Raw genomic sequence first — 27,994 nt, forward strand, 5'->3', positions numbered from 1 at the left:
CTTCCCCCATACAGCAAACTCTTTAGGCCTACAGCGTTAGGGAAAGCAGCAAAATTGTTTCTGGAGCTGTACTGTACCTCTTTTATTCTCCTCTCACACCCAGAACCACACTGAGGTAACTCTGGAAGGGGGAAATGGAGCCAAATCAACCCCAGTTTCCCTGTGCAGAAAGTGATTTGTACCTGGATTTATCACCAACATTGAGCTAATGTGGAGGAAGCAGCTGATTAAAACAAACAAATCTAAAATAAGAAAATAAATAAAAATTCTCAGGTGGGAGCTACAGAGGTGGGACAGAAGGGAACAAATGACTGGAATTAATGCTGAGAGAGTTGAAACATCTGCCAAAGCTGACTCTGTAAAAGCTGTGGACAGCACCTGGTGCTGACCATCCAGGAGAGCCAGTTCCATCTCTGTCAGGGACACCTCCAAGGCTCCCCTGGTGCTTCTTTTTGCCCTCTTTTTATGATATTCTCTGCCTCTGTGTTGGGACAGATGTCTGACCTCTTCTTCTGCTGTTGTATATCTCAATTTTCAGTGCTTGGGGCCAGCCCCATCTCCCCAGCTGGGGCTGAGCTTTGTTCCAGCATTTTTGCCTTGCTGGGAGGGGAGGGAGCCTCCCTGCTTGCCTTGTCTATGCTCATATCTTATCTTCTCTGGACTCTTGGCTCTTCCTAGCAGTTCCCAAGGTTTGGGGAAAGGTTTGTGTACATAAATAGGTTGGTATAGCATTATTTCATTGTCCTCTCCTGGTAGAAAAGGAGACGAAGCAGGGGGGGAAATTTCATCCAGACTGAGTGAGGCTGTTCTGAAAACAGTGTCTCTTTCCTAAGGGGAGGGAAAAAAAAATCAACCTGTCTCTCCTAGATTGGTCTCTGAAATAGCAGAAATGTCTGAATTAAATTATTAAAGGCTACCTAAAGCAGGGGGCCCAAGAATTCTCAATCCATGATTCATAGCTTTGCCCAGAACCCAGCTACCTGAAGCTAAACTTCATCACTCCTGACAATACTTGTCAAAAGATCCTGTTCTTAAAATTTTCCACTGCTCCACTCTGTTGGCATAAATCATACTTAATATGTTGATATTAAAGCTGTGGATGATAGCATTGAAAAATCTGTGTTTCCATGAAGTCAGATAAGCCCCAGTCACCTATTTCAACTTGCCTTGATATTACCTTTAGAATCCTGAATTCTTGATTAATAAGGATGAATGTAGCATTTAAGGGGAGTTTAATTAGACCCTCTGTCTTTATCCTGCATAACAATATTATGCCACATTATGATTTCAACCGTGTCAGAACTCAGAATGAATGGCTGTGAACTGTGAAATTATAGGGCACATTTTTCATGTCACTGCCTAAACAATATTGCAGATCTTCTTGAGAAATATAACAATAGGATCTATCAGTCACAAGTTATGCTTGCAGTGGAAGGCAGATCCAGACAATAACTCACTTTGTCATTACTGTTCTCTTGTAGCCTCAGAAAAGGCAGGATTTTGTCTCTGGAAGAAGTAAAGAGTATCTTGATTATAATAAGTTAGCTATCAAGTTTGAGGACAAAGTGTGAGTTTGAGTTGTGTTGATGGGGAAAAGGGCGGGATGAATTTCTCTTAATATTTTAAAGCTATTGAATTCTGGAGTCTCACTCAGCTGGGTTTGATCATCTGTGTGTAGTTACAGCTTTCAGTGGTGCTTTGATGGAAATTTATTTGGGCTGGTTGCAAGTGTGATTGGAGCTCCAGGGACCAGTGGTGTTTTACATGATGGCAAAAGCTGCAAAACCAAGCACTGAAATCGAAGATTTCCAATGAGATTGGTGCCATGGAAGGAAAGTGTCTAATTAAGCAATTCAGCTCTTGTGTCCTTAAAGCAAGTACAGATCTTGGATGGCACTGAGCAGGTGTCTGGCACATCCTGGCCATATTTTATTAATTTAACATCTCCAGACTAAGGATAGAATAAATCATGGACACCCCCAATTCAGTGGCAAAATTCCCACTGAATCTGGGAGTTGTTTTCTATGTGGGAGCAGAAGCTTTCCCAAATGTACAGAATTTCTGTTGTATTCCTATTCTGACTGAATCTGGGAGTAAGTTTCCATGTCAGAGCAGGAGCTTTCCCAATACACAGAATTCCTGTTGTATTCCTATTCCTGCTGAATCTGGGAGTTGTTTTCTATGTGGGAGCAGAAGCTTTCCCAAATGCACAGAATTCCCGTTGTATTCCTATTCCTGCTGAATCTGGGAGTTGTTTTCCATATGGGAGCAGGAGCTTTCCCAATACACAAAATTCCTGTTGTATTCCTATTCCTGCTGAATCTGGGAATAGTTTTCCATGTGGGAGCAGGAGCTTTCCCAAGTACAGAGAATTTCTGTTGTATTCTTACTGAATCTGGGAATAGGTTTCCATATGGGATCAAGACCTTTCCCAAATACACAGAATTCCTGTTGTATTCCTACTTAATCTGGAAGGAGTTTTCCATGTGGGAACAGAATCTTCCCCAACACACAGAATTCCTGTCCTGATTTCACACCACAGCTCAGTGGCAAGGCAGCCCCAGCCTGTGCATTTCAAGGTACAAAGGCTCCATCTCCTTTCAGGCTCACTGCTGGTTATCCTTGGAGTGGAATTGAAGTTCACTGAAGAAATTGTCAGAAGGTTTAAGCACTCATTTTTACTAAATGGAGCTCTGCAATGCTACTGTAATAGGAAAAATGCCTTGTAGAGTTCAATTGGAATTTTTTTTCTATTAACTTTGTAATAAGGATGCCAATTTCTGCAAAATAGTTTCTGAGTAAGAGTGAAATTATGCACTTTGTTAAGCAGCAGTAAGCCTGCAGATTCAGTCTAGGTTCAAATGTGAATTACTGCATTAGGGACTGACTTCTTCCTGATTTTCTGCCCATTATACTCTGGGTAAATATGCCTAAAGAGACATGCACGCCTGCTCTACACAGAGCCAGATAATTGTTATCCATGGCATCCCTTGGGCAGCTCCTCTGGGTAGTGTCCAGCTCCACATCACCTTGGTGATACCAACCCTTCTCACCCAGATTTCCCTGCATACTCCAAACCCTGAATTTGTACACAATTCCCTGTTTTAATGGGTCTGGCAGAGAACTGTTTCCTTTTGCACATGGGAAATTTCCACAAGAATTCTCATTTCCTAAGGCCCAGCTCTCAGGAGATTCAACCCTGGCTCCTTGGTAGCATTTTACACAAATGCAGCCCCAGCCTTCATCTGGTAATATTTCAGGACTAAAATAACAAATATTTCTATTAGTAGGGGAGCAAGGTGTGCAGATTCTGGTCCTGGAAGCTTGTAAGTCATTAACCAATATTTTAAAAACATTTTAGCCCAGAAAGCAAACAGCACAGTCTCAGTTTTGTACATGTCCATGTCAGGGGTGTTAAGTCAGCTGACTCATGGAAACTGCTGCAGAGTTTGGGTTTTGAAGTGCAAGGGAAAAGAAAAAGAAGGAAAATCCCTTTTCCTTCTTTTTCTGGAGATTCAGCCCTGGGTCCTTGGTAGCATTTTACATAAAAATGTAAATGTTTATCAGATGAAGTGCCAGCCTTCATCTGATCATGCTTCAGGACTAAAATAATAAATTTTTCTATTAGTAAGGGAACAAGGTGTGCAGATTCTGGCCCTGGAAGCTTCTAAGCTATTAACCAATGTTTAAAAAACATTTTTAGCCCAGAAAGAAAACAGCTCTATCTCAGTTTTGTACATGTCCATGTCAGGGGTGTTAAGTCAGCTGACTCATGGAAACTGCTGCAGAATTTTGGTTTTGAAGTGCAAGGGAAAAGAAAAAGAAGGAAAAGCCCCTAATGGCTTTAATCTTTGTATAACTGTGCTTTTGAACAAGTCCTTCTTTGTGCAGCCAGGTGAGCCTTTTCATTAAAACTTCTGTCATTTCAGAAGGAGGAAAAAAACCCAGGTTCTTTTAGTTTTACAGGTTTTGAGGCTTCCAGTTTTTTGTCTGTCAAATTGAAACATTAAAATTCACCTCACAGTGATGCTCTGGGACTGCATTGAAGGTGGCGGGCAAAACATTCAGATCCCAAAAGACGAGGGAAAAGGGTGAGAGAAATTTAACACCTGGGTATCCAACCAGGGTTAAACAGCACAAAGTAACTTGGGCATAACAGAATTTTAGGAGATTAAATACATTCAATTCCCAGGGCACTGTAATTGTGTGCACTGAATGCAATGGATATCAAGTAGAAAATAAAATTAATACTCATCAAGAAAAAACCACTTTCCAGCCTTGTAACATCAATAACAAGAAAAGGAAAGGGGAGGTGAGAGATTCAGTAACATGGTTAATAATGAGAGTGCATCATTTCCAAGGAAAAATTATATTACCACCTGATAATGTGAAGAAAAAGCACATTTAGTCCTGACTAGTAATAAGTTTTAAATTAGGATTTTGAGGGTTTTTTTCCCCAGCTTGTTTCAAATACACTATGTACTTCCTGGGGCTGGGATAGGTTTGGGTACATATTTGGGAGTGTTTGGGTCCATATTTGGATTCTTGAAGAGGTGAGTTCCAGAGTCAGGGGTATCCAGGGCTGGGATATGTTTGGGTGCACATTTGGGTGCGTTTGGATCCATATTTGGATCCATATTTGGATTCTTGAAGAGATGAGTCCCAGAGTCAATGTGGCCAGGGCTGGGATGTGTTTGGGTGCACATTTGGGTGTGTTTGGATCCATATTTGGATCCATATTCTTGAAGAGATGAGTTCCAGAGTCACCCAGGGCTGGGATAAGTTTGGGTACATATTTGGGTATGTTTGGATCCATATTTGGATCAATATTCTTGAAGAGATGAGTTCCAGAGTCAGGGGTATCCAGGGCTGGGATATGTTTGGGTGCACATTCGGATGTGTTTGGATCCATATTTGCTGCAGGATTAGGATGTGGACAGTGCTGCTCTGCCCTGCCCTGCCCTTTTGGGAGCTGTTTTGGGAGCTGTTTCCAGGCCAGGGGTTCCTGTGGGACTCTGCTATCATCCAGGGCACAGCTCGGGCTCCCTGGAGCTGCCAGAGCAATCCTTGCCACAGTCCAGCACAGCTCTATTGATCCTGACCGATTAAAACTTCCCAGCCCAAGCCACTTCCAGCTCCTGTCTGCCCATCTCTTAGGGGGAAAAAAAGAACTGGAGAAGCTGGAAAATGCTCTGCTTCCCAGCTGTGCTCAATACTGACATCTCACTGCTGGATTTTAAAACTTTCTCCATTTTTCAAGAGCTACCAGGGCAGTTCTTGGGCAGCAAATGGGTTTGCAGTGGGAGCACAGGCACAAAGAACAGGGATGAGCAGAAACTTTGATAGAGTTTTGCTGCCAAAATCCTTCTCTGGGTAGTTTGTAAAAGACCCCGAAGCTCATCTGATGCTGATTAGCTTTGGAGGCACAATTGCTACAATGAGAAAACTTTTAGTGATTTGCATGTGTTGACAATTATTCTAACAGTAACAACCTGATTATACCAGTGTGTTAGTCCCAGATATGGTGTATTATTCCCTAGCTTTAGGAATAATTCTGATAGTTATGGCCTCTGGCTTCATTTAACCATAGCCCTAATCACTTCTGATTAAAACATACATAAATGAGTTTGTGGATTTTTTACTTTTTTTCTTTTTACACCTCAGCTTCTTGAGGGTTTTTTGCCCCAAAGGAAAAAAAAAAGAGAGAAAATTAGGTTTCAGCACAGAGAAATGTTTGAAAGACTGTTCAACAATAATGAAAAATATTTTCATTTCCAGAACATTTTATTTAACCACCTCATTAATAGTTTTATTATTTTGATTTGATTAATTGTTGTTGGTTTTGTGATTGGATTTATTTTATTATTCGAGTTGCAATGACTCTCCTGTTACTTTCTTCATGCTCATCAAGGGGTTTACACCATTATTTCTCCACACAAATAACTAATTAGTCGACCATTTTCTCATTTGACATTTCTCAGTGGCGGGGGACTGCAAACTGAATTTCATCTGATTTTTCAATCTGTTTTGATGGTATCATTGGAGATTCAGGATTGTGATGAAAGCCAGCCTGTTAAATCCCTGATGTGGCAAACAAAACAAAGCTGAGATGAGGAATATTTTAGGTGAGATGGGGGAGATGGGTGCATGGTTTTCTGCAGATGCAAACAGGAGCAAACCTTGACTGCAGAGAGACACAGCCTGCACACCGTTCCCTGTTTGGGAAGGGTTTTTATATCTGGGCAGTGGTTTTATATCTGAGTAATAAATGGAATCCAAACCTCTGTATTCACCTGCACCTCGTAATTAATACATTTGATTAATCCACATTGGTTTTCAGTATCTGGAAAAAAAATAAATGAATCACAGAATAACAGAATGGTTTGGGTTGGAAGAGCTCTTAAAGATCATCTCATTGCAGCCCCCCTGCCATGGGTAGGGATGTCACCCCAACTGCTCCAACAGCATTCTTCCAATGGCTTTAATGCTACAAACATTTTAAAATTAAAAACAATAAACAAACAAACAAACCCAAAAACCCCCAAAACAAAAAAACAAAACAAAACAAAAAAAAAAAAACCAACCAAAAAAACCACACACCAAAAAACACCCAAGAAAAATAAAAACCCTAAACAACAAAATCTTGGAAACTGTATAAAAATGATCTTTACAAAATCAAATGTCAGCATAGTGACATTACTATAATATACATTAGAGAATTGTTGTTATTGTTTTATTTTCACATGGGACAGGAATTTGAGAGCCAGCTGTGTAAGGCTGGGAATGTACATATATATATATATATATATATATATATATATATATATATGTATAATATATCTAAATATATTATACATAAATATATTTTGAAATATATATACATATATATGTACATTCCCAGCATACATACATACATATATTATTTTTATATATATATATATATGTGTATATATATATATATATATATATATGTTTGTGTGTATATATATATGTATATAGGTATATGTGTATATGTGTATATATATATGGTTTTTGCCCTCCCCAGAGCTTTTAATCCAGCCTGGGAGCAGGAACACCTTTGTTATCTCATGGCCAAAAAGCAGAAAAACTGCAGTGTGTCCCCAGTAATGAGTGTGGAGTGTGGTTCAGCTGGAGAATTGCTGTGCTGCAATAAGGTTCCCTTTCTGCTCCTCCTGGTGCCATATGCTGCCCTAATTAGTGCAGGCAAAAGGTAATGAGAGCACAGTGGAGAAGAGGGAGCTCCATGGGAAGCAGGCTGATCTCTAAAACTCTGCATTATGTCATCCCTATGTAGAGCACAATAGAGTTCTCATCCAGGTTTTTAATGTTGCACTTATATTTTGGGATGGTTTTTTATCTTTCTCTGAGAAGCACCACTGCTTCTCTGGGTGTGATATTTGTGCTGTAATTGCTGCACCAGCCTCTCCCAAAAAACTGAACTTTTCCCAGGGGTGGTGCCTCATGATTTTTCAACCAGCCTTGATGCAAAGCTGTTCGTAAATTTTAAATAATTTCCATATATCTGCTATTCTATTTTAGTTCTGCACCAAGTACAAATTTTGATTTGTCCTCTGCTGTGCGTCCACAACCTCTCTGTGTCTCTTTGGAGCTCTGTGTTCCGGGTGTGCACTGGAACATTGGAGCAGACAATTTCCAGGCTGAGGGAGCTGCTTTTGCTGCTCTCTTTGCAATACCTGGCTGAGACAGCCCCAGGACGTGAACCCAGAGCAAGGAGGTCACAGTCAGAATGTGTCACACCCTCTTTCCCTTCCATCTCGTCACACAAGCCCTTGGGAGCTGGGAGCTGTTGGCGCAGTTTAAAAGTAAAAGGAAAAAAAACCCAAAATGAAACAAACTCCATGAGCAGCACTGCTGCAAAGCAGAATAAAAGCAAACCAAGGAGTAATTGGCACAGCAGAGAGCACAGCTCTGTGTACATCTGATACATCACTGTGCTCAGGACTGCAGATACAGCAGGTACATCTAGAAAAGTTCATGTTTAACCACCTAAAAAATAGTCTGATTTTAAAAGCTGCTGTGCAATCAGATCCCACCCAAGTCAAAAGTGAATCTTTGCATTCAAAACTTCTATTTTTATCATAGTTTTTATGATGGGTCCATTCTAAACCTTTGCTAGCAGAGCCCTCAAAAAATGGAACAAAAACCAATCAAATGTGCTGCAATATGCTCTTACAATAAGTAAAAATGTGGTGGGAAAGACGAAGTGCTACTTTCTCAATATCCTGTGCCAAATCACAGGTTATACAATCCAGGTTTTTATTTGCACAGCCAACAGTGCTTTGTAGAGCAATCAGGGAAGATAATACAATCCATTTTACATTCTCATTACTTTAGAAGTGTTGAATCTTCTGAAATGGTTTCGGGGTTAATTGAGAATTTGCAATTTTACAATAGACTAGGAATTGTTTAGGCTGCCCTTGTTCCATATTTCTGTGCATACCTTTGTTGCAAAGTTATAAAAACAACAATAAAAGAAGAAACAAAGAAGTGAAATGAAATGATCTGCATTGTTCCTGTTGCAGGCACTCATTTTTGTGGAAGATAAAGCTGAGGTATTGATTAATGTTTAAATGGCTATTAGGAGGAAGGACGTGTTGGGTTTATGGAAGATCTCACTGTGCACTAATGCTTTCCTTTGATTCTTTCCCACACATTCCCTAGGGGATAATTTCTGCTCCTGGGGAAGCCAGTGGTGAAACTCTGAGTTACTTTTTTATGCCAGCATAAATAAGCCAACTATTTTCCTTATTTATCTCTTTTTCTGCATAAATTCCAAAAGTTTCTGGTTGCCAGATCTGCTCTTTAACTTATTTTAACATCATAAGAGCTCATAAAGGTGTGTAATTTTTCCTGGCTGTATATGCTGAAGTTTTGATGTTCACTCTGCCTGAATATTCCTGTGCACCACAGTCAGGCTCAGCAGCCCCCAGGAAATTCCATTTTTCAAGCCTGAAGCAAAGTTGTGGTAAAAAGCAGCAGCCTGGGCAGGGCTGTCTGTCAGCACTTTGTTAGAGGCTGAAATTTTATTTAATTGTACCTTTTTTTACCCCCTCAATAATGTCTTGTTTTTTCTTATTCCCTCATATTTGCAGTGATAATTTTAATATTTTTTTGCAACATTATCACACAGAACTTTCAGGTGAATTCACTTCCAGGTGAATGTAACTGTGAGGCACTGCCTTGGCACAGACTCATTAAACAATAACAGGTTCCATGTCAATTACTGGTAATTTAAAATGTCTATAAAAGGTTGTATGGTGGTTTATGACCTATAACAATTCACTACAAAAAAGATAAACAGGTTATTATCCCAGGTATTGATTATATGATTGGAGTTTTTGTTTAAAATATAAACACATTTAATTGGAGAGGGAATTGGTATCAGTTAGTTCAGCTCTGGATTGTTCTTTACTTAATATATTTAATTTTGTATAGAGTTAGGCCCTAATCATGAACATTCTTATATTTATTGCTTCAGTCAAGCTCAGGGAAGTTCCTGGTGTGTACACTCCCCAATCTCTCTAAACATTTCCAGTTTTGGGGGCTGAGTATTTGTGCTGATTAAAGGAAAAAAAGCACACCAGGGAATTTCATATTGGGGCATCTTGGAGACAGCATTCCCAAACTGTGACTGAGGCAACGTGGATATGTCTGAATTTAATCAACAGAAGGAGGAAGCTCCAGATCCCAGAGTGCAGAACAAGAGTGTGCAAACAGGGCTGGGTGTAACCACCTCCCCCTGACCTGGTGAATTCATTGTCTGTCTCTTCTGCCACCATTCCCCACAATTTAGCGCATTTCCAGCTCACCCAAAATAAATAATGGTAAGAAAAAAGAAAATAGAACCTCTCAAACATAAATTAAAAATACAGCTTCTAGTCCAACTGGAATTTGGAGTCTGGAAAGAGGATCCTGGGACAGGATTCATGAGGTGAGTGCGGGTGCAGAGGCTGTTGGAAGTGTTCTGGCTGTATAACACAGCACTAGGAAACAGGTCTTATATAATATCCTAAATATTGATTTCTCTGCTAAACTTTGGGACAAATATATATATATCCAAAGGAATTGACTCAAACCTCTAACAACACTGAACTGTCTGTAAGGCAGGGCACAAGCTTAAATTGTGTTTTTGCAATATGAAGAGATCCACTGTGGAAGCCAGTGAGTGCCCAGACAGATTCCTTTGCAGCAATGCATTTCTTTGACGTTCAGATCTATAATTTGCTAACAACTTCTGCCCTTTTGTTCAGGTATTCAGTGTACAAGGACCCAGCAGGGTGGCTGGAAATCAACCCCACCAACGGCACCGTTGGCACCACGGCAGTGCTGGACAGGGAATCTCCCTTCGTGCACAACAACATCTACACTGCTCTGTTCCTGGCCATCGACAGTGGTGAGTGACCCCTCGGGCAAAATCCTGAATTTCCTGCTTGAAATGCTCTGTTCTGAACGCTGCAAGTGATGCCTCAGGTTTGGCTTTTCTGTTTTTCCCATTCTGTGCTGCTTTAGTGTGTGGGTCTGGGCTCACATCAGGGGATGCTGAGCTCTGTGCACAGAGCAGGGACACAAAACAATTCCTGCTCCAGCTGGGCACCAAGGACAAATGATCCAAATCTCAGCCCAGGAGCACAAACACCGTGGGCTGGAGAGAGAAAAACAAGCAGGGTGGGACTGCAGGGGCTAAAGCTGCAATGGGACAATGAACTGCAAGGTGCAAATGGAGCAGAGCTGATCCCAGGGAGAGACCCCGGGAGCGCTCGAGCATTTTGGGGCCATTTTGGGTCATCCTGGGTTCATTTTGGGGCCATTTTGGTTCATCCTGGGTTCATTTTGGGACCATTTTGGTTCATCCTGGGTTCATTTTGGGGCCATTTTGGGTCATCCTGGGTTCATTTTGGGGCCATTTTGGGTCATCCTGGGTTCATTTTGGGGCCATTTTGGTTCATCCTGGGTTCATTTTGGGACCATTTTGGTTCATCCTGGGTTCATTTTGGGGCCATTTTGGTTCACCTTGGGTGCAGCCCTGGCTGAGCTCTTGTGCTGTCCAAGGTGGATCCATTGAGGAGATCCTTTTAATAAATCCCTGCTTTATTCATTAACTCTGCCCAGCCTCTGCTCCAGCTCAGCCCTCACAAGGCATCACACGTGTAAAATTAACCAGGTTCTGCATCACTTCTCTGTGGCCACCTAAATGTATTGGAGACCATTTTAGAAACCAGAAGAAAGAGGAATTAACTTGAAACTTGCAAAGAGGAATTAACTTGAAACTTACAAATTTATAACAGCTTTAATTTAGCTTTAAACCTTACAGATTTATTCCTACACTGATGTCTTAATGCTAGGTGTAATTAGTCTAGAAACATTCTTGGAAATGTGATAAATCTTCCTAATCAGAGTTAATTTCTTCACAATATTTGAGCAGTCAGCGTGCCTGAGGCACTTAAATACCAATAACAGCTCATCCTTGATATGCTGGATTATAATCTATTCACTACAATGACAGTGACAATAAAAACACAACTAAACTCCTTGTTAAAAAGGAACAGTTTTTGCATATTGTGTGTACTAAAGTTCCTCCTGTCAAACAGAATCCAAATTGAGCTATCTAAGGAAAATCCAGAGAGTGACTCTGGAGCAGAGGAAGAAAGAGCAAATCTTGAAGGTTTCAAATCTCCTGAGCTAAAGGCACAAAATAAATAAAAGATTTGCCTGTAATATAACAGCTAATATGCTAACACTTTTTCACAGCTGCAGCTGGTTTAGCTCTGGTGATGAATTGTAAAATGCTCTTTTTGAGAGAGTAATTCTACATTTTTATAAGCACATGACTCCGGGAACATTTGCAGGGCCTGACAGGAGAAAGAAAATATCGCCTTAAGTATAAGAGAAAAAAAAAAATCTGCTGAGGAGATGATTTACTTATATATTAATATACATATTTTCCTTAGGAAATTTCTGGGGGAAAATGTAGCACTAAACATATTTCTGTCTTTTGCTTGCTATTGGATTTTTTTTTTCTATTTTTAATGCATCTCAAAATCAGGTGCACTGGGAAATGTCATCTCACCATGAAAGTAAAAATTTGGGGTATTACTGAGGGGTTACCCAAAGGACAAAGTTGTGTTTTAAAGGTGAAGTCAGATATTGTCACAGAGAATAGATGGAGAAAGGACATGAGTGTTCTTGGCTGTGGGAACCAGCCTGAGTAATGTGGATTTTTGGGAACACCTTTATGTACAACTTAGGCCTTGCTCGTTTATTCTAAACCCAGAACTTCACTGCTTTTAATTCTCAGATTTTTTTTTTTCTATTGAGGATAAATGAGAGAAAGGGAAGCTGTGCTGGACAGCAGAGCAAAGGAATCCTGTTCACTTGGGATTCTGAGGCAGCACCTGATTGCAGCCCCTGTAATTGTGTTTATTTGTGACTCTGTCAGTGCAGGAGTTCATCTTCTCCAGCATTATTGACTCCTGTGAATGCAATGATCACAAACCACACGTGTGCACTCAGGACTGTCATGCTAAGGGGTTAATAATGATCTTTTCCTGCCATCAGCAGCCCTGCCACACGTGGCAGTGGGAATAAACAGCAGAACTTAATTAGCTGATATTAACCTTGTGCCCTGCATCACCTCTGCATTAATTACCAGGCAGCTTGGGGAGCAAATTCAAGTTAGAGATGGGCTGGGAAGCGGGAAAATTTCCTGCTGGCCTGGATGAATGACTCTGGCTAAAGCAGCCAGGGAGGTCTGGGGGTTGATCTCAGCAGGTTGGGCTCTGCCTTGCCCCTGCAGGGACAGCTGGGACTGACAGCATCCCTGGGAAGTGTTCCCAAATTTGTTTCCAGGCTGGCACTTTGATCTAGCACTGCTGGGAAACCACTTTATCTCTGAAGCCATCAGGGCTAATGTCCAACTTGAAATATTTCAATAGATGAGAAACCAAATTGTGGGAAAATGCTATGAAATGAATACAGAATTAGTTCAGGACTCTAAAAGAAGGTTGTGTTAACTGAAAAGGGGGAAAAATCAGATTGAACAGAACTATCTGCACCTCCTTAGAGCAGCATTGTCCATGGGCTGCAGACCTCTCTCTTCAGGTTAATAAGTGGAGCCTGTCTAAAGCCAGTGAAAATGCCTGGGACTTCTCAGTGAGCGGGCAGCCAAGAGCAGGATTAAGAACTGCCAAATGAAACAGGGCAATAAAGTGAAAATTTAGAGGCATTTCCAATAGAGCAAGTCATTTGCTTGGGCTAACTGACTTGTGGTGAAAAGGAAGGAGAGGAAAAAAAGAAATACTTTAGCAGAAACTCTTTTTGCAAAAGCATTCAGTGGAGGTTTTTATTTCCTTTGGCCTCTCAGCTCATCTCTCAGTCAAATCTGAGATGGCACAGGCAATGGGAAAGTTGATTTTATCAGGCTTTCCTTCCCTGTCCTGGAAATCCAGAGAGCTCAGGTGATGCCCAGGGCACTGCCCAGCACTGGGAACTGGCACACACAGCAGCTCCCAGGCACTGCAAGACGTGTGATCATCTTTAACAGAATTTATAGTGAATAACTCTAAAATAATCTAAAACCTTTTGTCTTAGCCATTGCTGAAGTGCATGAGCCATATTCTAAAACATAAATACAAATATTAATTAGAGTTCATAGCATTTACCTGCTTACAGAAAAGGTTCTGTTGTCCCCCTGTGTTCCATGCTCACCCCTTTATAAAATAACCTTACATTTGAGTGCTGTCCTGGGGGAGGAGTGCAGACAGCTGCAAACAAACCCCACAGTGATCCTTTTTCCTTCTTCCTTTTTCCTTTCTCCCTTTTCCTTTCTCCTTTCTCCTTTTTCCATCCCCTTTTGCTGATGTCAGTGGAGAATCTATCACCAGTTCCATCTGACTCCTAGTTATTACACTTCAGTGCAGGGAGCAAGTGCCAGGGCATTTTATTTTTTCTTTTTTATCTGTAAAGAGTTGGATATTTCTGTCACAAGTAAAACCTGGAGCTTTGTGCTTGGTGTTTCTTTGTATAAACCTGTCACATCTTTATCTTTTTTGGGGATATCACTTTACCAGTAGGACAGGAACAATGAAAGGGACACAGAAAATGGAGTCACTCCACTGCAGGAAATAAGCTGGCTCTTTATGAGATTCTTTCTGACCTTTATGATATTATTTCTCAGCATTATCAAATTAACTGCAGCTAAAGGTGGTAAAGTATGAATTATGTTATTCCTGATCCAAACAGTTCCTGTATCTTCCCAAACACACTTGAAACAATGTGTAACAGCAAATTTGATGGAAACACTGTTAATTTATTGATAATAAATTTTGACCTTTTATAGGGGTGCATTACACTTTGAAAAGGACTTTTTGGAAGAAATATCCCAATTTTCTCAGTACATTTGATTTCAGTAAAAGGTCAACTTAGTGTCTTTAGAATTTGAAAACTTTTTATTAAAGACCTGTGTGACCACAGAGTCTCTGGCCTATTAAAGAAGAAATTAAACCCTGGTAGGAAATACCATGCAACAGAGTTAACACATTAAAGTGTCATGAACTGTGTTTAATCTGAGAATGAGCTGATAATGGGGCAAATTCAGGTATATGCAAACTTGGGAAACATCAGAGGTTTCATTAAATTAACAAAAGTGCCAACAATGGTGATCATTTTATTTGGCACTCCAATCCCTGAACCCCATGCAGCATCACAGCATTATTGGGAGCTTTTCTGCCAAAAGGGATTTTGCTCATTCCATGAGAGGAGAAATCTTTTGGGTTTGAGAAACCTGTGTGGAACAGAGCTTCCGAATGTGCTCTGTGGTGCCATCCTGCAGAGCCCATTGCTCACTGAATTTGGGATGAGGATCACAAAGCAGAGCACCTGCGTGTTTTTCTCATTCCGCCATGCTAGCACCTCTCCAGGAAAGGTCTTTTTTTTCCTTTTCCCTGAATTCTGAGAGTTTGAGTCACAATCTAGAAAAAGTGAGGGAGGAGAAAACCATGGCTGGAGGTGAAGCTGAAAAATACCTGGAAAATCTGTGAAATCTTTAAAAGATAAAATTCATTTCTCCATTTCCTTTTAGAGGAATGAATAATAATTTATCCCCAGATTTATCTTATTTATACAAGAATCACTCTTTTTTTGGTGCAATTAATATCCCATTGTGTAGCCTTTTTCTATCTCTTTAAAAACAAAATCTTTGGGTATTTTTGGTTGCTTGACCCATAGAAAACCCACCTATGTAGTCCATTATTTGTCACCTGGTGACAAATAAAGACACACTAATCTTGCTGGTTGGGTTAAATGCAAAGTGAGGTTGGATTCCACTTTTTTTGGGGGTGGTTGGATGCCATCCCAGTGGGGCCCCACCTAAAGAGAAATATTCTCCCAGTGAGTCTGATGCAGTGTGAGCATTCCACATTCCCTCCCTGTCATTCCTGTCACCAGGGAGCTACTGAGGCAAAATTTGGGAATAGAACTTCAGCTGCATTAAACAAAGAAATAAATATCATTAGAAGTAATTTTAGCTGTGAGTTCAGGGTTTGCCTTGAGCTACACTGGCAGTTTAAGCAAAAAGCAACTTGGACTTTGCTGTGGGCTGCACTCACGAGCTGCACTCGTGAGCTGTGGCACTGCCTCACTTTTCCTGAGCAAAAGGAAGAAATGGTGAATCAGGGTCTAGTTTTTTCTCACTTTTGCCTGTGTTTCCAAGGAGCAGCTGAACCCAAGCAATCCTGAATCCAATTTATTGTGCATGTCTTGGCACTGCTAATCATTGGAAAGAAAACTTTGTATTCTGTCCTCTGTGTGATGAGCAGTAACACACAGCACCCAGGAAAAGCTGGATAACAAAGAGAATTGCGGCACTGTGCAATTAGAACTTCTCCTGACATGTATCTAACCTGTCTCCTCTCTCCATGATGCACATAATTCAATTACCACAGATTGATTCCACCTAAACCACGCTATTTTTGAAGAAATCAGGCAATTAGTTACCATGGCAACCCAATTAAGCCAGTTTTATCCCCCTTATCTTAATTGCTGTATTAATTGAGAAGAGAAAATAAATTGAAGACTCATCCTTTTCTTGCCATTTTACATTTCAGTAAAATATGAATTGCACACAAAATATTGTTTTAATTTGTCATCATGGACTCATGATTGGAAAAAGAAATGGGAATGCTGAAAACAGTATTTAAGACGGATGGCAGATGTCAGTAGCAATTGGAGATGCTGAGAGAGCTGGGCTCTTCTGAAATGTAATTACTCACAAACAGGAGCTGCATGTTTTATTTGAGGGGATAAATGAAGGGTTGGAACTTTAGAAGAAGCCAACAGCATTACAGGTGTCCTGATATTTTTTAAACATGCAGATATTTTTTATTTTATATATTTTCTATATAATTTATATAATATCTATTTCATAGATTATATCTAAATATATACATATATAAACTCATATTATAATATAAATAAAATATAAACTTCTATTATAATATATAATAATATATATAAACTATATATAGATATATAAATATTTGTTTATTTATATATTTTCAGTAAATATATTCTATATTTACTATATATAGTATATAGTATATAATATATATTATATAAGAAGTATAGAATATATAATATATATTCTATATTTACTATATATAGTATATAAAATATATAATACATATATATTCATTTTAATGAATATATAAATATACATTCTGTATTATATATTATATGTAAAATATATAATACATATTTATATATTCATTATACATTTCCTATATTATATTTCTTTTCGATTATATTTAATTATCTATTATCTATTATATAATATATATTATCTATTATATAATATATATTATATATTATATATTATATATTATATATTATATATTATATATTATATATTATATATTATATATTATATATTATATATTATATTATATAATATATATTATATATTATATTTATTTTATGTTATATATTATATTTACTATCTTTTTATATATTTACTATAGATAATATATTTTTATGTATTATATATAAATGTGTAATATATAATTTTTCTTTTATATATTTTATATTTCACTTTATATAGTCAATATCTATATTTAATAATATATTTATGATATATTAATATTAATATAAATATTAAAATATTATTTATTATTAATATTTTATTTTATTTTTCTATTTTATATGTTTTACAAATCATCCATATGTTAATATAGATGGAAAATGCACAGGAAATTTGAATTCATGGGGAATTTGGGACAAAATATCAGCACATGGTTTGAGTAGAGCAGTTGTGTGAGCAGCTCACCCAAATTTTGGCGTCTCCCCTGCCCTGGTTCCGTTTGCTCTGGCTGAGCCATGAGCTGAGCTCCCCCCGAGCACAGAACTGTCTGCAGGGATCCCTGCCAAAGCTCCGAGCTCACACAGATTCTCTGAGCACAGCAACACCATATGGCGGGGAAAAAACCCCATGTGAGGGATGAGACAGAAATTTGTGTTGAGCTTCTCAGAGCAGCATCACTAGAGAGCATGAGAAGCACTGTTCATGTTTGAGGAGCAGTGTGTAATTTGTGTGACTTTAATAATTCTGATATTATTCTGTGCATCTTTTCATTAGGATTCAATCATTAAAAGTAAACAAAGTATCTTTTTCTATAACACTTATTTTCAAACTAATTTTTCAACTGGTGGTAGCAACATGGTCATTTATGCTGGCAGCAATAAAATCCAGTTTAAAATCCACATTTCCTGGTTACAGCCCCTTGCATTGGAGACTCAGTTCACCACCAAGTTTCCACTTTGTTTCACTGTGAAATTCTCCATCCTTCAATCTCTGTTTCAGCAGCTTTTACCCAAACCAGTGATGCTGTTTCACTCCTATGATGGCCATGGTGTATTCCCAGATGTGCCACTTCTGGGAGTTTGGAATTCTCTCTTTCTTTCTCTATTTGGGCTCGAAAGGCACCCAAGTATTTAAATGTTCATCCTCAGGAGGGATGGCCAGTTCTGCTCAGTGGCAATTGGGATCACAGCTCGCTGGAAAAGCTTCTCCCCAGGATTGTTGGACCCTTTAGGTCCTGCTCTGCTCATTAATTCTGCTCTCAGCCACAAGGTTTGGTAATGCAAATTAACAGTTTTACTTCAGAATGAAAATATTCTATGGGTAACTTTCCTTTCAAAATCAAAGGCGTCTGGAGATCATGGGATTTTAAATTATTTCAACAGCATAATACCATCAAATTTATGAAAGTCACATATTCCCAGTGGATGAGTTGTGGCCATTTTTGCTTGATTCATTTCGTGTTACATTTTTATGACGTGTGTTAACAAGCTCCAGTTTATGACCCTGACATTTGCTTGCTTTTCTTTTGGAGGTCTTCATAAATCAATGAAAGATTTTTGTTTAAATCATTATAAATAAACCAAGCAGAGAATAAGTCATTGAAATGGACAGAAGCAATTTCCTTTCACTCTTTTTTTTTTTATCTGTAATATTTGCCCAAGTTCTGAACCATACAAAGAGTGAAACATTTGCACAACAGGGAGAACACAGCCATATCTGTGTGTGACAAAGTAGCAGGACATCCATAAATCTGTTGGCTTCTTCATTTCAAAAGGCAGATTTTAATATTACTGACTTCAGAGAAAGATAAGAAGGGCAGCACATAAGACATTATCAGTCCAGTGTGGAAATAATGCATTCAAAATTAAAGACAGCAGTTTAATTAAGTGCATGAAAGACTGGCTTTTATGATCATATTTCAAATACCAGAATGTCTTTTCATCCATTCTGCAGTATGACTTTACTTAATAATATATCAAGAACAAAAAACGTATGGGAGTCTTTCTGTAAATTCAATTAGTCCAATAAAAAGTGAAAAATAGTTTCTTTTTCATTGAAAAGAACTCAAGCCTAACCCTGCTGATGACAAAGTGTGAGATGAGAAGGGAGGGCAGGGCTGGAGAAGGATGAACATTCAGCCTTTGTGATGCATTTCTGCTCTCAGGAAACAGATGAAGTGTCACCGTCAGTAACATTTGTTATTGAAAGGACTAATTGCATTCTGCTGCAGGCAGCAGTTTATCAGATCCAGACCATGGGGTGCTTGTTTCTGCCTTGGGATGCTCTCCCAGCACAGCAATAATTCAGTTTATTACAATGTGCTGTGGGTTTCCTTTGAAAAGCCTGGGTTATGGGGCTGCTGTGGGCTGTGCTGAAGGGCTGAGCTGGAAATGCTGTGGGACCCTGCCCTGGTGCTGCAGGGGTTAACTGCAGCCCCCAAATCCATCTGGGAAGGGTTTATGTGGGTTGGGACCGTGTTCACAGGGGTCTGAGGATGAGGGAAGAAATGAGGATCTGACTCCCTGTTTCAGAAGGCTTGATTTATGATTTTATGATAGATATTATATTAAAACTATACTAAAATAATAGAAGAAAGGATTTCATCAGAAGGCTGGCTATGAATAGAAAAAGAAAGAATGATAACAAAGGCTCTGTCTCAGGCTCTCTGTCTGAGCCAGCTGACTGTGATTGGCCATTAATTAAAAACAATTAAATGAGACCAATCCCAGATGCACCTGTTGCATTCCACAGCAGCAGATAACCATTGTTTGCATTTTGTTCCTGAGGCCTCCCAGCTTCTCAGGAGGAAAAATCTTAAGGAAAGGATTTTTCATAAAAGATGTCTGTGACACCTGGTCACTGAGAATTTTAGACTTTCTGTACTGACAGACACTGACCCCCTACTGCATTTGACCTAAAGCCGTAAAATTAAATAATAGAACTATTATGAGTGTGTAGTTTGAATTGAAGTGTGTAATATCACACAGTAGAAAACTTTAAAGTTTTAGAATATAGTATTAGACATAAAACAAAATAGGAGTTTAAAAGTAGAGACTGATCCTTCATATTTACCTTCTTCTTCACCTTCTTTCTCATAGGTTTGAATAGTTTAAATAAAAAAGTCCACATGGTGAGTGTCAAGTAGTTAGTTATTAGGTTTAAAATATAAATTATTTAGGTGTCATTTCTTAAATAAACAGTTTATCCTAAAGAAACCTTATAAAGAAAGAGATGCAACTCCATTTTTGCCTTGTTGTAGAGCTCTGTAGAACTCACAACTTGTAAGACTGTTCTGCTCAGGGAAGTGCAGGGATCACACTTCCCTGTGCTAAACCAGAAAAAAAAAAAAAAGGAATAAACAACCCATGAGTGCAGCATTTCAGTGCCAGGCACAGTAAAGGACGAAATGTGCACTCAGAAAAGTCTGAGGTGATTTTCCCAAGGTGCCAAAGGAGCTGCTGGGCTGCAGGCAGCGTGTGGCTGGCTCAGCCAGGCTCACCTCTGCAGGTTATTGCCGCCTGTCAGCTCCTGGCTCAGCCCTGGAGGTGAGGTGCTGCTCCCAGCGGGCAAACTCAGCCTGCCCAGCTCCCCCAGGGCCACCAGGGCTGGTTTGTCACTGCCAGCCTGGCGCTGAGCCCTGCAGGGTGAGCAAACAGCAGGCTCACTCTGCAGCTGGCTCCCAGGGCAGGCTGGCAATCACTCTGCAAGGCTTAAAGCTCAGGGTGAATAACCCAGCTCATTGCCCAGGGCTGCTCTGGCACGTTTCAGTGCTGCTGACAGAGCTGCTCGTGGCCCTCAGGGCTGCTGGGGATGATCTGGTGCTGTTCTGCTTCTGGGCACCACCTCAGCATCCGATTCCTCCCTCTTTCTCCTCTCACTTCTTATTCTTCATTCTTTGAACACTGTGCTATCTATCTGGGGGATGGTTCCCAGTATGTTTCTCTCAGTATGTGCTGATGAACAGATTCTGTTCCAGATATCTATTCATGTCCTACTCTCATTTTAACTTCAAAATATTCCTCTCCCAGAGGTTTCCTTAGAATAATTTTCCGTACTGTAGAGAATCAGACAGGCTTCATTCTGAAAATCAGCAATGAATTTACAAGAGTGACTCATCAGGTTTTTTAAGCAATAATTTCCATATAAAAGAGGTAAGAACAATAAAAAATTATTTCCCCTTTGCAAGCCTGCAGGTGCAAATAGGAGCAAGAGTTTATGGAAATGTGATTTAATAAACAGATGTTTGTTTTTTTCCTCTAGGTAACCCTCCTGCTACGGGCACAGGAACTTTGCACATCACCTTGGAGGATGTCAATGACAACGTCCCATCCCTTTATCCAACACTGGCAAAAGTTTGTGATGATGCAAAAGATCTCAGGGTCGTGGTTCTAGGAGCATCAGACAAGGACCTTCATCCCAACACAGACCCATTCAAATTTGAGCTCAGCAAGCAATCCGGCCCAGAGAAGTTGTGGAGAATCAACAGGCTCAACAGTAAGGCTGGAACTTGGATTTTTGTGTATTTATTCTTCCCAATTCTCCATCCCAGGGCACTCTCCCTGAGGCACGGGGGGAATCTAGGAGGGGTTTTGAATGAAAGTTTTGTAGGATGGAAATACCTAAAGCTGCTGCTTTACCCTGTGCTGGGGCTGCTGGACCAGCTGAAACCTGCAGCTCCTTCTCTTCTTGTGTTGGCTGAACTTTCCTCTCTCAGTTTTGCATTAATCTCTTGTATTGGCTGAATTTTCTTCCCTCTATTTTGCATTAATCAGGGGCTATTAATAACTGATAATTTTGTGAAGATTACTGCATCTCATGGCACACAATTATTTTGTACAAGGTGCACAAGGCTTTGCTGTAGGACAGCATGGAAGTTTTGCATGGGCTTTAGCAATGCAATTGAAAAACTTCCTAATTTTAAGTATTTAAACTCTTCACAAATAAAATCTCCCAATGCACTGCAACCTTGCACAATTGGTAAGAGGATCATGAGATTGCCGAAGGTTTGTGTGTCAAATTGTGGACACAAAGTACAACATTTCTTCATAATGTAATTATTCTTGTTTCTTTTCTGGAATGTTTTATTTTTTTCTGCCACTCTCCAATTTTTAAATTCATGTCATAGCTTTAGAAATATCTAGAGATTGATGTGATGGCTGTACTGGCTGGAGGAAAAAGCTGTTTTCTTGGCTATTCTCCAAACATCAAACCACCCTTTTGTCACATCTGAAAGAATTATCACACCCACCTGCGTGCCAGGAGCTGCTGTGGCCTCAGTTCTCCAGGTGGAGAAGATCTGTGGATTTCTAAAGAGCTTTATTTCCCTTCCCTTCCCTTCCCTTCCCTTCCCTTCCCTTCCCTTCCCTTCCCTTCCCTTCCCTTCCCTTCCCTTCCCTTCCCTTCCCAGTGTTTCAGCAGTTTTTCCCTGTATTTCCCAGCAAGAAGGGCTATTTTTCCTTTGGCAAGTAAATTTATTATTTCTTTTTGTCATTTTGGGGGTGACATGCCCTCAAATGCATTTCATTAGACATTAGCTTGCACAGGCAATTTACAGACCAAATAATGTATTTAAATAAAAGGGGTTCTTACAAGTCTTTCTTTTGGTGGGGTTTGGAATAAGTTTGTAATTAGATTTCAGCCCATGAAAGAATTTCAGGACTCTCTTTTCCTTCCAATTCAATTATTTTGGTTTTTTTCTTAGAGTATTCTCATTTTCATCTTGATTTCCATGACTGACTGGCATGTCTGATGTTGCTTGCGGACTCCTTCACTCTCCCAAGCAATTTGGTTGATTGTGCCCTCATCCTTTGCAGATACCCATGCCCAGGTGATCCTGCTGCAGAACCTGAAAAAGGCCAATTACAACATCCCCATCTCAGTGACAGATTCTGGGAAACCTCCTCTGACCAACACCACAGAACTGAGATTACAAGTGTGTACCTGCAAGAAATCCAAAATGGACTGCAGTGCCAGTGATGCTCTCCACATCAGCCTGACCCTAATCCTCCTTTCACTCCTCAGTTTATTTTGTAAGTCTTTTGCTGAGCTCTAAGTAATGAAATGTTGCTTTTCTGCTCATTTGTACCCTGTATCAGAAAACCCTCCAGGGGAGGAGTTAAATTCACAGATTGATATCATAATGCTAGAATTTTGGGTTCTTTTCCCATGAGTGAGAAAGATGGGGGGAAGAGGGATTTTTCATAATCAATATATATGTATATATATATATATAAATGGATGTCTGATTGTCAAATTAAGAAGTAGAAGCAATAATTCTAAGAGGAATCAAAGGGAACCAGAGCTACCATATGATAAACTGAGAGGTACCAGCTGTAGCAGCAGATTTGTGCAATGCTTGCTTTCATCTCTCCCCACTTGAATTCAATTCAAGCCCAGAAAGAGGAGATTAAAGGTGTTCCTGTAACAATGGCTGCTCTGGGTCACCAGGAAAACGAGGCCTGTCTGCTTCAATCTGTTCCTCCACATAAAATGTGCAAGTGACTGGAACAGGAGGAACCTATTTGAGATTCTGGGCTTAGAACCACCCAGAGCTGATAATCAAATGGCCAGGCTGGCTTGGAGGGTGGAGAAAACTGCCAGGTAAAAGGAATTTCTGCTCTTTATGAGAAAGGAATTTTGTAAATCTCATTTGGAAAGCTTGACTTGAAAGTGGGGAAAAAAATCCCAGAATGATTTGAAAGTAAGAACTCAATGCCATGGAATGCACAAATTTAAACAGGACATGTCCCTGGGTAGTCCTGTGACAGCTGCCAGCAAACTTTTTGATGCAGCGTTAGTTTTGAATTCCTACCCAAAGGAACAGCTGTATCCTACAACTATGACAGTAAATCTGTTATTTCAGCACTGTTACCTTCATCTTCTATTAACAGAATATATTTTAAAGTGGCTTAAAACCTGAGCCGTGGTGAAAGGCCTTGGATTCTCCAGGAGATAACATGTGCCACGAGGCAGGGAGAGGTCAAGGCAGGGATCCCTTCTGCACCTGAGGCTTGCTGTGTGCTTGAGCACACATCCTGCCCCGTTTCCTTCTCCTTTTATCCCAAAAGCTTGGCATGAAGGTCGTTGTGAGCTGCTAGCAGCTGATGTTTGTGATGCTCTTTGAAGATGAAAAGGACTGTATAAATGCTAAGTGCAAATTCCTGTTCTTAGTCTCAACCAGTGACATCTACAGGATCTGTTTTGGCTCTGATTCAGCTGGGCTGGGCTCAGTCTGCTGGAACCAAATGCAAACTTGAGCTGTTAGGGGTAATAAGTTAAAAATATTTGACAGGGTGTGACACCATTGCAGCAGTGATATAAATGTGCAGCCCATTGATTCAAATATATTCCTGTTGCCACTTCATAAATGTTGCTGCTGCTACACTAGGCGTGACTTTCACCACTGGAATTGCTTTCTTATCTGATGTGATTTGCACTTGAACTTTATTTACATTAATTCATCTGCTCAAAATACAAAGGGGTAGAGAAAAGCTTTGTGCTTTGGGAAGTTGCCATTTTCATGTTGGTTCTTTACAGCCCCCACCAAGAAGCCTGATCATTTTCCTTAGGTTGAATTATAAAACCAGTTTTAAGTATTGGAAAGCACTTTTTGAGTTGCTCTTGTTGGCTACAGGTCTTGTCCAGCTCAGCTGTGGGTGGAACACACCCCAAGGGCATCCCAAGGGTATTCCATGGCTGTTCCACCTCTGGAACTGTTCCCATCCATGTCTGTGCAAAGCCAGCAAACACCACAAGTCCCCTGAGCATTCTCCTCAGGTGTGCACTGCACAGACACAGAAAGGAAAGAGACTGGGAGCCAGTTAAAATAATGTGGTTCTGTGTTTGAACTCCTCTGAAATGTGCTGCCATCGCCCCGTTCCCAACTCATTTCCACACACAGATTTTTTATAACTGTGATTAGCTCCATTGCAATGTTTTGTATAGTCCAAATATTTATCAGAGTAATCAAAGATTATGATGCCATAAAAACAAAGAGAACTTTAGTGCTTATTGAACAGATGAAACGTCCCATTTCTAGTGGCAAGTTATGGGTTTAATTTTAGCAAAAGCCCTTACGTGGCTGACTTTGCTCCCAGTGTTTGTATTTTATGGGGCTCTTGTTCCTGGGAGGTAAATCCTTCAGTCAAATGAACTTTGTAACTCATGCCAAAGTATTTCTTTTTGTATTTGACATCTGGTGTGAGGATAGATAGCCCTGTGCAAGAGCCCTGCATGAATATCTTTCCTGTGGAAAACATCTTGGTATTATCATTTAAATGGCGCAATTATTAGCTATACTTAGAATATGTGCCTCCTCAGTAAATCATGAAAGAAGTCAGATGTGGCAGATTTCTGAAGTGTCTGAGCACACAAGTGAAGAGCCTGATTAAAACTGAAATGGATGCAAAACCCAGCAGTTCCTCCCATTCTGGAGACTTCCTACTGTGCTCACTATATTGAGGCATAATGGGATACAGACTGCACGCTTGCCCAGAAGCCCCTGGGAAGGGAGACAGAGCTGGAACAAGAAAAAATTAGGAGTTCCTGGCAGCCAGAAATAGAAAATATGAGATGCCAAAATATATGAGCAGATTTGCACAACAAAACAATGAGGTGGGATTAAAGGATGATGAACACAGAGTTAATTGGAGCATCTTTGTATGTTTTGTATTTAACCTAATTTTACTGAGGTCAAGCTGGAATGATGGAGAGAGGACAGGCAGAGGAGTTTCCAAAGTTACAACAGGTAATGGTGACAAATATTGGAAAGGATATTGTCACTTGTCATTAAAGCAGACTCTGTGTTTAAGATGAGACTCCATGTGGTGACACTTTGTCCTCTGTCAGCTTTTCCTTGCCATTACTGGAGACAAGAAAGCACCAAATGTTCAGACAAAATTCAGATTTTAGTAGTTCAGATTGAGGGAAAAAACATGAAAAAACCATCCTGGGTTCCTGGTCAGGGAGGGAGCAGCAGCAATCAGTTCTTGGATGAAGAGAGTGAGTGAGGAAAGAGAAAATCTGTCTGAGCATGTCTGGGGCTGCTCTGGGATTGTCCCTGAGCGCTGCAGCGAATCCAGGTGACACAGCCAACCCTGCTCTGCTCAGAACTCAGCTACAAAAGGGATCCTCACCACCAGAATCACAAACAGGCTCCTCAATGTTTTCATTGAGAGAGCTCCTACAGCATCCCACAAGGGCGAGGGATGGCAAAGCAAAACGAGCCAAAAACAAATTTGTGCACAAAATCTGCCCCAAGCCCTGTGGGATACTGAGAAAGAACCACTGTGGCTGGCAGAACTAAGCTTTAGATCTATTACAAATTATTTATATTATTATTACTATTTAAAGGGGTATTTGAATTCTGGGCTTTTGATTTTATAATAACTATTTCACTTAATTGCATAATCATAGAATGGTAATTGCATTTCATATCTTCTTTTATATTCTACCAACATAAAAGACCACGTTAGATTCAAATGTGTGGAATGAAGGGAATAAAAGGCACAATGGTTGTGTCACTAATATTGTACTTAAATTTCCTTGTTATAAAAAGACTGGGATTTGAACTTCATGTTGAAAAAACCCAATTTTTTATCTTTTTTTACTATCAACCATGAATAAGAAGCTTTATTTTGTTCACCTGACCAATGGACTACAAAGCTGCAAGTTGACTTAAGCTGAAATAAGTGAAAACTTCCATTATTCTGAACAGAAAGTGAGGTGCCAGACCAGGGGGAAGTGCTGCCTTAAAGAAATTAAATAAGCTGGAGGTGTCTACATTGCAATTCATTTGTTAAAGTCAGGGTGAAAGGCCTCAGGTGTGTTTGAAAAACAGAGACTGGCACAGATATCTGTGTTGCAATTGCAAAAAAAAGCCTTAGAGATGCCTTTGAATTTAATTTCCTAGTAATTTCCACAAACTTTTCCTGTTTAGTGTTGGCTGTCCCTCTCTGTATTGGGGTTTTTTTTCTGATTTGAGGAATAAAGGTACGGGGCCAATAGAGAAAATACAGGTGGCTTTTTTTATCCCTTGAAAATGATGTGTTTATTATTAAACAACTACAAAACAAAACAAAAAAACACCCAAAAAACACCCCAAAAAATGTAAAAAAATGAATTATATGAAGCTGGTAGGTTTGAATTTCCATGGATCAGGACAGGCAGAGTTAATCCTGCAGTGTTATCTCTCGCCCAGCTCATTTTTCAAAGCCACAGCAGCCCCTGTATCTCTTGTTTACCCCGTGTTGTTTGTGCAGGAACATCAAATGGCTGAAAAGTGAAACAGAGCATTCCTGAAAGGCACCAGAATGAGACAAATCAGAGCAGGTTCCAAATGGAACAGACCTTCCAGGTCACTGCTCTTTCCATTCCCTCTGCAGATCTGTTACCTGCACATTCCCACTTTTCAGCCTTTATTTTGAATTTCTTGGCTGAGTTTTAAACTGTCAGGTTGTCTGTTTTTTTTTCCTTCAGGACTCAACAATTGGGTTTTTTCCAGTAGAGTTTTTGGGTTTTCCCAAGAAAAAAAGGGGAAAGTTCATCCCTGTTCCGTCCAGTTCCGGAGGAAGGGTTCCCAATAGGTGAATTTGCTAAAACCAACACTTCTTGTTTCTTTGTTTTGTTGGTTGGGTTTGGTTGTTCTCTTTTTATATTTTAGGTTGTTTTAGCACACTTCAATCTTCTACAGCAATTTTCTACTTTTCAGAGCAGTTTATTTTTAAATAAATTTTAAAAAATCAGTTTAATTAAAAAGATTAAGGAAGTCTGCAAGATGCATTTTCCCATTTCTGAGAAATCAAATATCCCTATTTTGGCTAGAATTGCAGAAACTATTAAAATTGGAGAGTTTTGCTGTGAAAGGTGCTTTATTGAGGGGGTTATTTGGATTTTATTTATTTTTGCACTGCTCTAATTTGAGTTGCCTTCTCTTGCTAGACCACAACCATGTAGGTACCTAAAATATCACCTAAATTTTGCTCTCCAAGAAATTGGAGATTGCTGATATTTAGTGAGTTCCAGTGATGTAAATCTTACCTCCCAAACCAAACAACAGCAGCAATATCCACTATCACTCACTGCCTTTTTACAGATGCTTTG

General features: G+C 39.7%; 1 protein-coding gene across 2 annotated transcripts in view; it reads left to right on the forward strand.

Moving 5' to 3' along the window:
• The window catches only part of CDH13 (cadherin 13), a 441,187-nt gene that overhangs the window by 401,405 nt on the left and 11,788 nt on the right, over nucleotides 1-27,994 (forward strand). Inside the window, exons 11-13 of one of the 2 annotated variants that reach the window (XM_058813426.1) lie at nucleotides 10,293-10,435; nucleotides 21,155-21,388; nucleotides 22,708-22,923. In XM_058813426.1, the coding sequence (XP_058669409.1) occupies nucleotides 10,293-10,435; nucleotides 21,155-21,388; nucleotides 22,708-22,923 (593 nt within the window). Of the gene's footprint in view, nucleotides 1-10,292; nucleotides 10,436-21,154; nucleotides 21,389-22,707; nucleotides 22,947-27,994 lie in introns of those variants that run through there. The other variant, XM_058813425.1, reaches the window with a different exon arrangement.

The sequence above is a fragment of the Ammospiza caudacuta genome, chromosome 13 (assembly GCF_027887145.1).
Source record: "Ammospiza caudacuta isolate bAmmCau1 chromosome 13, bAmmCau1.pri, whole genome shotgun sequence".
In the NCBI taxonomy this organism is placed as follows: domain Eukaryota; kingdom Metazoa; phylum Chordata; class Aves; order Passeriformes; family Passerellidae; genus Ammospiza; species Ammospiza caudacuta.